Source organism: Cladophialophora psammophila (assembly GCF_000585535.1).
Source record: "Cladophialophora psammophila CBS 110553 chromosome Unknown aczJe-supercont1.20, whole genome shotgun sequence".
Classification (NCBI taxonomy): domain Eukaryota; kingdom Fungi; phylum Ascomycota; class Eurotiomycetes; order Chaetothyriales; family Herpotrichiellaceae; genus Cladophialophora; species Cladophialophora psammophila.
Window position 1 is genome coordinate 18,439 of NW_006912941.1, and position 10,455 is coordinate 28,893.

General features: G+C 51.7%; 3 protein-coding genes across 3 annotated transcripts; 2 read left to right on the plus strand and 1 right to left on the minus strand.

Moving 5' to 3' along the window:
- Positions 1–26: 26 nt before the first annotated feature.
- On the minus strand, positions 27–3,691 carry A1O5_10393 (uncharacterized protein; the record flags this gene model as incomplete). The annotated part of the gene is made up of 2 exons (XM_007750969.1): positions 27–3,478; positions 3,532–3,691. The coding sequence occupies 2 exons, from the start codon at positions 3,689–3,691 to the stop codon at positions 27–29; spliced, it is 3,612 nt and encodes a 1,203-aa protein (XP_007749159.1).
- A 400-nt stretch (positions 3,692–4,091) lies between these two features.
- On the plus strand, positions 4,092–6,384 carry A1O5_10394 (homeobox protein cut-like protein; the record flags this gene model as incomplete). The annotated part of the gene is made up of 3 exons (XM_007750970.1): positions 4,092–4,224; positions 4,273–4,440; positions 4,490–6,384. 3 exons carry the CDS (start codon positions 4,092–4,094, stop codon positions 6,382–6,384), a joined length of 2,196 nt encoding a protein of 731 aa, XP_007749160.1.
- Positions 6,385–8,272: 1,888 nt separating this feature from the next.
- Positions 8,273–9,077, plus strand: A1O5_10395 (uncharacterized protein; the record flags this gene model as incomplete). Its single annotated transcript, XM_007750971.1, has 2 exons — positions 8,273–8,530; positions 8,580–9,077. 2 exons carry the CDS (start codon positions 8,273–8,275, stop codon positions 9,075–9,077), a joined length of 756 nt encoding a protein of 251 aa, XP_007749161.1.
- Between the last annotated feature and the right edge of the window lie 1,378 nt (positions 9,078–10,455).

The window sequence follows — 10,455 nt, forward strand, 5'->3', positions numbered from 1 at the left end:
GGCAATTTGATGTTCCGAAATCCCTTTCAACCTTCTCTAACATCTATCTCCCGCGGCTCCCCAAACCCTTCCTGACCCCGTCCATCCGCTTCGTCACCTTTCTCAACTCTCGCACCAATCTTCTCACAAAGCTCCACAAACTCGACCTGCCCTATGAGATTCTGCGCCGCACTCAACGCCTTCATGATCACGAGCTGGTTTCTCTCGCTCGTAGCAGCACGGAAACTCCTCACCAGGAACTCGCTCAACATCTCCACCGTCCAATCATCTGGGATATCTCTCAAGACTTGCAGAGGGTCAAAGAAAGTCGCGAATTTTCCGAGCAGGTAGGATGTGCGTTCGAGACGGTCTTCGATGTCGGAGATAGAGAGGAATTCGTGGAAGAGGAAGGTGAAGAGCTCGATCTGGGTCGTCCGGGAGGGCAAGGTGGAGGGGTCGATTGGGTAGGATGATGAGAGTGGAGAGGGACGACCGAAATAGCAGTATCGTGTGGCCGTATCGTAATCCCCCAATCCGTGGGTTAAAAGGCGAAGGGCTTCTTTGTGGCGGCCCTGGCGGGCATCGAGGATGACAGATTCGGATACAAGGTAGGAGGAGAAGGGTGCCAAGCGCTCAAGGACCATAGAGACCGAATAAGTCAGATCGTTCCCAGACGCGCTGTTGCCGGTGGTTGCGTACGCGCCACTCCCTAGAAGCTGAAGGAGACGGAGGCGCGATTGCCACCATGGCTCTGGGGGGGCGTTTTGGTGAATGAAATCGAGATAGGTCGGCTTGGGGGATTCAAGAGCCCGGTAGGTCGAATAGCTTTCTGCCAGTGACGTACGAGCAGATTCAGATTTCTCGAGGACAGTCAGGACTGAGTCGAGATAGTAGCCGATCAGGTCGTCGGCGTACTGCCCAAGATGCTTGCCAAAGACAAGATATTCTAGGTATTGCTGGACTGCCCCTGGCGCTTGTTCTTTGAGAAGTTGAACCACTTGTTGAGGGCTGAACTTTATCCGTGCAGCGTCATCCGTGAAAACTTGGACGGCGAGGTCTGGATTTCGTTGAGCAAGCCATAGAGTATAGTCTTGGACGAGGTCGACATCCCGAATGACTGTCAAGTACCGGCGGAGTTGTACCTCCACATACCCAATGTTTGAGCCGTAATCCACATCCTTTTCTCCGTCAATGATGCGTTTCCACGTCGCAAGGACATCTTGAGCTTGTTTCCTGCTCTGGTAGAGCCGGCTCAAGACGTAAAGTCGATTGTACCGTTCCAGAAGCAAGGTCGCACGCTCGAAATCACCCTTCCAATAGTCGACGGCATTGTGCAATTTGGCTCGCACCGATCTCTGGGTAGGGCTTTCTGCTGGCAATGCTTGGTCCAAATGAAGCAAGACATGAAGAACCGCCGCATCTACAGAATCAAACACATATTTGTCATCTGTAATACTACCGTAGCCGCGCTTTTCTTGCCATAGCATCAAGAAATGTCTCATCATCATCCAGAATTCAGTCGGAGCATCATCAAAGTTAGAAATCGGTGATTGATGGTCCTGCAGAAGGTCTGCCATGCCTTGATGAAGCCAGATACCTTCTGGTCCGTACAAGACCTCCGACGAGAGTGGAGGTGACAGGAGCAGCACGATTCGGGGATCTAATCCTCCGTCATGGAGTGTATTTTCAACAGCTCGGAACGTGTCTTCGAGGGTTGAGGCAGCCGAAAGCTGTGTCTCCAGATGCAAGAACAGTATCAAACTGGCCTTCTGTCGGATATAGTTCAATGAAAGGAACTCTGTCTCGTCCTTCGGTTCGCGATTGTGTATGCTAGCCAAGAACCCAAAGATTTGCCCTGGTCTTACATTGGCGGGTTGGCCGTCGACCATATACTGCATTAGTTGACACTCGAGCTGCGAGATTAAGGGATTCTGTAAAATCATGAGTAGCTCTTTCCCGTGCCAAACCAAGTTTCTCGTGAAAGCTCGTCCGAAACGGCCGGCAAGTTTTTGTTCCTCAGCAGCACGCTTTTTCATGAGCTCACTCGACAGCTCTATAGGCGTGTTCAAGGACTGACTGTCAAATAGAGCACGCTCTTGCTCCACCTGCTCCACGGCGGACTGAGTCCTTGGATCACTCTCGTTGAGGGCGCTTTCTCGATGATTCAATGATCTGATCGAAAGTGGCACAAGTGTCAGGAGTTCTCCTGGGGCCTTGAAGAAATGCTGATGTGTACTTAGCGTGTGGCGCAAGCCAGCGTGAGCATTTTCGAATTCGCTTGATGGCAGTGCAACACATGTGCGAGGATGAGCCAGCTCGGAAGCATTCTCCACTAGCTGGATTTCCAGTTTCCTCTTCGTGACGCCTTCCTGAACCTTCCGCAGAAGGGCAAAGATGATTTTTCCTTCATCTTCCGAGCGCGGGGCACCTTCATTTTCTGGTACAGCGAAATTGTCCGCGATCAAATCCTCAGGATAACATTCAAAGTCAATGGTCCCTCGGACAACATCGCCGTCCAGGTTCACGAACATACCAACACCCGGCTCGGATTCCGTCGTGCCGGTTGTAAGCATAAATTCTGTTGGAAAAGGCGAGAGGATATGTGGCCTGAGACGCTTGTCAGAATGCTTGCCATTGGTGCTAGCTGACGACCTGGTGGGTAGTGCATCAGTCGACGCACGGGGACGAGCCCTCGGACGTCCAGTTCCGTCACTACTTCCAGGGGCTGGCAAATTGATAGATGGTGTTGTAGGACGGCCTGGACTGGCTGCTCCTGTGTCAGAAGGCATTAGATACGACTGCTGGTGACGGCCTTGAGGACTATCCTTTCTGTCTTCTGTAGAGCCGATCAGATTTCCCATGCTCGTGCTTCGACCATGACCAGCTGCTTCTGCAGGTGGAGGTGACCGAGCTGGCGATCGCCCACCATTATCAGCCGAAACATCGTCTTCCGTGGGCTGCGACGAGATGGGAAACAATGGAATTTTTTGCTGATGTTCCACCTCCAGGAGCGCATAACTCGTATCGTCGGCCACGCATGCAATTGTCTCTCTTCTGCTCGACCTCAAACATCCAGGGTATTCGATGTTATTTCTGAGCGACCTCAGCCTCTCGCCCACTCGAACCAAGATGATTCGTTTGGAGTTTGCGATCATCACCACAGGCCCTTCGGGGTTCTCTTTGTCTTCATTTTCATCGATGCCACCAATCCATTGCACTCCAGTGGGTTCCCTGTTGGGAAATGCCGGGCTGAATTCTGGAAGCGAGTAGAATGAGACGACGCCGTTGCATAATACACAGGCTTTCAGAGGGCCGGGCAGGACGAGGATTTGCTGTATGCCTGGCGCATTCGGAGAATCGGCTGATACCGCATGACCACTGGGCTGCAGTCGCGAGGCTAGAATGAAGGTTGAAGGGGCATTGTCGTCTTCCTGGTCAGAAGGGATCGAGACAAGGTGTAGGATTTCGGCCGCAGAGGTTCCGATATATAAATTGTTGTCTGAAGGATCGTGAGAGGCATGCGGGAGTTGCAGGATACACAGCCTCACCTACTCCAATATTCTACACATGTAATTGATACCTCTGCATTACCATCATCCGCCGCCAGTGGAATGTCTTCGAGAACCACTCGGAGAACATACGGGCCTGGTTCAGGCGGGGCCAGCCTCTGTCGCTTTGCAGGTCGCGGGTCATACAGATTGACGCCATCCATCGGTTGCATCAAACTTCAAGGATATTGGGAGAAATCATCCATACCTGCAGGTAGTCTCGCAAGGTTGTGGTCAACAATAAGTGCAGTGTTGGTTTCGGTCACTCTCGCGAATCGTGGTTGACGGCTGGAAGCGGAGCAATGCGGCCTAAGCGCAGTTACTGCGGGAGATTCGGTTTCGAGGCGCAGTCTCAGATTCAACGATTCAAACTCAAAGCCAGATCTTCCATCCCAGTATCACTGCTATTGACGCGTTGGACCTTGATTTTAAGCCTTTTCTAGGCTCATCTCACTTTATTCTCGTGCACACGAAAGTTCCGCTGATCTACCTCTGCTGATGGATCCTGCGAGCCAGCCACATTTCAATCGGGAGCATCAGTAAACTCCATCCCGTACTGACGATATGGACGCAATGGTGATATCGGAGGTCAATGACCCTCGAGCAGAGGAGGATGGTCCCCGGCCTGAAGACATCGTACAGAGGTCTCCAGGTGAAGCAGAAAATAAGTTCCAGAAGGCAATTGCAGCATGGCGAAGTAGGTCATTTCGACTGCCTCCTGTTTGTTCCGCTGCTAACTCATTAGACATCGATCTCTCCTCGTTGATGTCCCAATTAGATTCTACAGCCTCAGAAATTGTCGCCCAACAAAGAGACGCCTTGCTCGAACGGAAGGAACTTGCACAGAAGACAAAGGACTTTCGAAAATTGGAGGATACAGCAAAGTTGACCGAGTATAAGTCACTCTTGAAAGGTTCATTTGCCTCTGTGCTGTGAACCGGTCCGAATCTAACTGCTTGCAGCATATCAAACTTTCATTGACCTGATTACTGGCCATGGCAAGACTTCCTCGTCTGCATTCCTCCAACTATATCAGTCCCTCTCCGAGGCTCCGGACCCTTTTCCTCTCCTCGAGGCCTCGGTCGACTCTCTGGTTGCGTCCGAGGATACAGTGCCAAAGCTCAATGCTGAAAACCAGCAGCTGCTTGCTCGAGTCAGTAAGTTGACGGCCCAACTCGAGGAGACAGAACAAAAATTGCAAGACGAAAGCAAGGCCAGAAAAGATGCCGAGGCTGGAACAGGTACTCTAGTGCAGGAGATTGAAGCCAAATGGGAGAACGTCTTGGAGGAGAAACAGAGCAATTGGACGGCAAAAGAGCGCTTTTTAGAAGAAAAAGTCGAAAACCAGGACAGATTGCTCAAAGAGTTGAAAGCCAGCTACGAAGTGTCTCAGAGACTTCAGGATGGTTCTGCTGAAGCTGCAACATCCAAAGCTGCTGCGGCCGAGCTGGAGATGATGACCAACGAACTAGAAAAGACAACTGCCCGTCTTGCCGAAATCGAGGCGAGGAACGAACAGTTGCGAGTCGACCTTGCTCGAACGACTTCACAGAGCACGGAAAATCACAACATTGAAGAAGACCCTTCGTTTTTACGCCTCCAGTCCGAAAACTCTTCGCTTCTGCGGAAAATTGAGTCGGCAAGGTTCGAGAGAGAAACAGAGAAGAGAGATTGGGACAATAAGCTGCGTCAGGCCGATAGGCAGCGATCTCAACTCGCAAGTGAGAATGAGGAACTGCGTACAAAGGTCAGTAAATGGTCTGACTATGAAGATCTCAGACGGGAGCTAGATACTCTTCGGTCGATTGAACTGTCAATTGGGGACGATGAAGACGGGGACGATGCTGCTCTGAATGGTTCGGCAGAGAATGGCACGAAGCAATCTTTGGAACAGCTGCTGCTCGCGCGCAACAAGAAGCTCGCCAACGAGCTGACACTCCTACGGGTATCACATCAAGACCTTCAACGTCAGCTTGAAGACCTTCAAGAAGAGCTGTCTCGGACGAATGCCGAGTTGGAGAAATCCCAGAAACTTTCTTCAACCCTTGAGAACGATCTCATGCGCGTTCAGGAGGAGGCCGCAAACGCACTTCCCTCTTCCGGGATGTCTGTCGCGGGGACATATGTATCTCGGCATCCAACGGGCTCCTTGCGGCGAGGAAGGGCATCACCGACATCCTCAATCATTTCGGGCTACGACATGCAGCCGAGAAGCAATACTTTGGAGTCACTGCGAGCGGGAGATCCTGTTGGTGGAGGATCTGGTATTTTGCCAATGATCCAGGCTCAAAGGGATCGGTTCAAACAGAAGAATCAACAACTTGAAGAGGAGTTATCCAAAACCTACACGACCGTGACTTCACTGCGTCAAGAAGTGGCCTCTCTTCAGAAGGACAACTTGAACCTGTACGAAAAGACGCGATATATCTCCGCATACAACCGGAGTCCAGCCACATCGTCTTCAGCTTACTCTGGGGCGCCAGCACACACCGCCATCCATATGGATGACACGACTACCAGTCGCTGGAAGTCGCAATACGAGGCCAACATTTCCCCTTTTGCTGCTTTTCGTGGCCGAGAAGCGGCACGTGCCTACCAGCGCATGAGCTTCCCAGAAAGAATAATATTTTCTTTGACAAGGGTTGTTCTCGCCACCAGGACTTCGCGCAACCTCTTTGCCGGTTATTGTGTCGCGCTCCATGTGTTGGTCTTCGTAATGCTCTACTGGATGGGTACCATAGACGTTGATCGAAATGTCGTCCACCTAGGCGAAGCGGCAGCGGCAGCAGTGGGCGGCGCAGGGCTTCGATCACCTGAGTCCCATGATCCAGACTGGCATCAGGAGGAATTTGGATAGCTTCTCGCAAGCAACCCTGCGTTGCCAGGGGTGCTCCTCTATTGTTGCGTCGGATATGAGAACACCCGCAGCTTTTTTCCCTCTCCCGTGGAACAGAGTTCCCTGTCGCTTCTCACTTATCCTTCCAGTCCAGTCATCTTGCCCTCTTCCGTCGAGATGAGATTTTGGCACGCTCCACACGCTTTTATTATGCGTACGAGCTCCAGGAACCTCCCATGCGAAGGAGCCCCTCTTGAAGCCAGCGAGCTCCACGACTACAGTAGCTTTTAACACTTCATCGCCACAACAAATCAGAATTTTCTAATTTCAAATCAGCGGATTGTGGCTCTTCGGATAGACAACCTTTGCTGAGGCGTGCATGCCAACTAATATTCTGCGGGTCCATCGGAGTGAGCACTAAGCCACAGGACGCCGAGTATTCCAATGGACGTTAGATGGACTCACCACGGTCCTCTACAAATAATACAACGAAGACTCCATCGGCCGTAAACGTTACTTGAAACGACTGTTAGAGACAGACGTCGAGGCTGACGCGAATGCTCCGTCGCTATTGTCCAAGTAAGCGCACAACACATGGCACAGGGCATACGTATGCACCTTGGGTTGAGCCACGTTTCTTCCAATCCCTTGGATCCTCTGTCCGCCCTGTCTCTGTCTACACAAACTATCCAAAAACGACGAGGTATGCCCACCATCATCGTCAGCTGGGTGATGGCTCACCGGACCTAACTTGTGCTCCATAGGTATTCCTTTCGGAAATATTGGGACCTGCCTCTCCAACGTCTCGCCTTTCGGTCCTGTCACCTGCTTGGTAATTGTGCGCATTTAGATCTGATGGCCTGTTTCTGGACTTAGCACCGATGGAGCATCATCTAGTTTAGCAGAGGAATCTGCACTCTCACACTACCATGTTCGGCAACATCTGTGAGGCAACTGACAGATGACCATGTCCCCATCATCGCGGTGCAAGCATCTCAAAGACTTGTCTCTCGTCGCCCGCGCTGCCCACAGATGAATGAAAAGGCCAAAGACAAGCGCTGACGACGATTCGATTGGATATGCGTGTCTAAAAACCTGAAACGAGTACTAGGGTCAGGGAGGGAACTGTCTCGACATTTTTGGACGCCTCCTCGACATCGCGTATCCGCTTTGCGCACTTCGTATGCACGTCATCCAGTTCCAAGCGGGCCAAAGACTTTGGGATTGGTGTGAGATGGTGGGCTGGCGGCTGGCGGGCGGCAAGGAAATGACCAGACGAACTTCCGAGGACGCCTGAAGGAAGCCGATAGGGAGACAGGGCTGGGGCGTATTGGGCGTCGGAGGCCAACAAGCGGCCAGCCGACCCACGTACCAAATGCCTGGCCGCCAGGGCCTCTGGGTCCCAGCCTAACCAAGATGGCACAAGAGCCTCCAAATTCCTAGTCCAAGCTCAGTCTTCTGCTGCCGCAGGCGCCAATTGCCCTTCTATTATTACACCGGACCCTCGTCGATCAGACTCGCAGCCGACAAATCTCCCTTGCCGCCTCTTGCAGCATCCAGGCGGCCAAAGAGCCTCCACCATGCCTGGCGAGCCAATTACAAATGCAAGGGCCCCAAGATAGCAACACTGCCTTCTCAACCAAGCTTGCCAGATCCACAGTCAGAATGACAACCATCCTATGCTTGGTTGGTATACCAGTCCACTTTGCAAGTTGATATAATGCGGCGGCTGGTCTCGAAAATGGTCAATCATTTCCTGGGTTCCTCATATACAGTCTTTCCTCTCATTCTCAGCAGCTCATTCCAGCAACTCATTAATCAGTGTGCACCTTTTCTTGCAGTCCCAAAAGAATCTGCGGGCCAGACACTTCCCTTCATTAATACCGTTTGTGACTTTCCTTTTGCCAAAATGAAATACTCAATGCTTCTCGCTTCATTGGCGCCCACCCTGATGGCCGCACCACTCACTCGCGATACGTTCGAATGGACGCCAACGTTAGCTGGCTACTTCGACGTTGTTTTCCAATACATGCAGCAGGCTCAATCGCCCGGACAACCATCCGCAACTTGTGACCTTTCAAGAGCTGCTATGCCGATCGCACCGACGCCACTGCCCAATCCGACGGGGCTGATACTTGAGCATGTTGCTGTGGGCAGAGGTATACAGGTACGTACCCCTACTTCCTTCTTGGCCAACGGATTGCTGACATATTTAGAACTATACATGTGCCAATGCCACAGCCACTCCTGCGGCACTCGGGGCGGTTGCGAGATTCTACAATGCCTCCTGTGTGGCGGCCGACTATCCAGATCTTCTCGGCCTCATCCCCAACCTGGCGCTGCAATACCCCCTGCCGGCTGATCCATCTGCTCCTCTTGCCCCGTCGGACCTTCAACTTTCGACACATCACTACTTCTCCAACGCCTCCACTCCGGTCTTTGCTTTTGACACTGCCACCTCTCCCAAATTTGGCACAATCATTGCTCAAAAAATACACTCCTCCGACGCACCAGCCAACGCTGTGCCCGGCATCAGTGGTACCGGCAACGGTGCGGTCCCTTGGCTTTACCTGACTCCTCGATCCACCAGTGAAAGCCCAATCAAAGCCGTCTACCGCTTAAGCACGGCGGGTGGGCAACCGCCGGAGACCTGTGCAAATATGCCTGCGGCTTTCAGCGTGGACTATTCGGCGATCTACTGGTTCTACAAGTGATAAAGTAAATATGGTGTTGAAAATTGAGAGTGATTGTTACTTGGCTTGGCGTTGGGGTTACATAGGCTTTCTAGAGGCACTGATGCCTTCGTTTGGGCGGCGCTCTTGATGAACACTGAGATGCTGCCAAATTGTCGAGAACGTCATATTGCTGCAATATATATTCCGTACCTAAGAGTTACATCTGAGAAGAAAACACTTTGAAACTGATACAACGTCGCGCTCCTTGGGTTATCCCAGCTCGGATGAAAGACGGAAGATGCGGAATTAGGTTTCTGCGTAAATTATCCGAACTCCTTGCCATCACTCGCAACTATTGAATACAGCTTCCTGGAGTCTCTCTCTCTCTCTCTCTCTTCCGTTCAGCGAAAGACAAGCCATTCCATCCAAATCAACCGAATCACCGCTCTAAGCAAAAGGGGACTTCCGCCGTGACCGGCCTCGTCTTGTTTAAGCCCATCCTCGAGCAGACACAATGACTTTGTCGGCTCGCGCGTCTGAAGACGCGCCACACATCAATTTCCGGCCTGTGAAAGTTAATAAGCAGCACAAGAACCAAAAATCTCAACTTCACGCATGCCTCCTAGCAGTATGATACTAGCTCAGCCTTCTTCATATCGCCCAACTCTTCAGCCATGCTCCCATTTTTCCTTTCTCACCAAGTCGACATAGACTTTGTTTCGAGCTCGGTCGAAAGTCTAAACAAGTGGTCCTGACTCCACTCACAAGATGTCAATTGGTACTTCCTCATGAGTCAACTTGACCCAGGTGATCTACCGATGGACACGATATCAAGTTCGACCAGTGGTTCAGGCTGCGCATTGACCACCTTGTCTTGCAGTAGGGGCAAAATCCTGACACAGCCACCAGCATCAAGTCTGCAATTCTAGCCACCCGGTTCATCAGACTTGGAGTCAGAATCTAGCGAAGAATGAGGCTCAATTCTGCTTTGTACCGAGCAAATCCTTTAGGCCTGATGCTTAACGCATATGGGCACTTCTTCAAAGCTACATACCAAGTCTTTGGGCTCAATTGCCGGTGCATGCAGCTCTCAAGCCGCTCTGTACTCATCCAATCGTTCTCATAATCTGAAGGTGAGCACATTTGTCTTCACGGGTCTCCACAGGGGAGCCATGTCCGCTGCAAAAATTGTTACGTGAGGGTTCTGCTATGCATTTGATGGGAAAGGACGTTATTCACGCTCAAGTCGAGATGCCGTTTTGCCAAAAACGGCTTCACGATTTATCCACCATCGCAACACTATGGGGCTGATCCAAAGCGATCCAGTCAAACCACCCATTGGGCCAAAAGCCTCACTCAGGGGACTCGACCAATCATCCAGCCGGAGGAGATGGATGGCGTGGCGGTCCCCTACTCA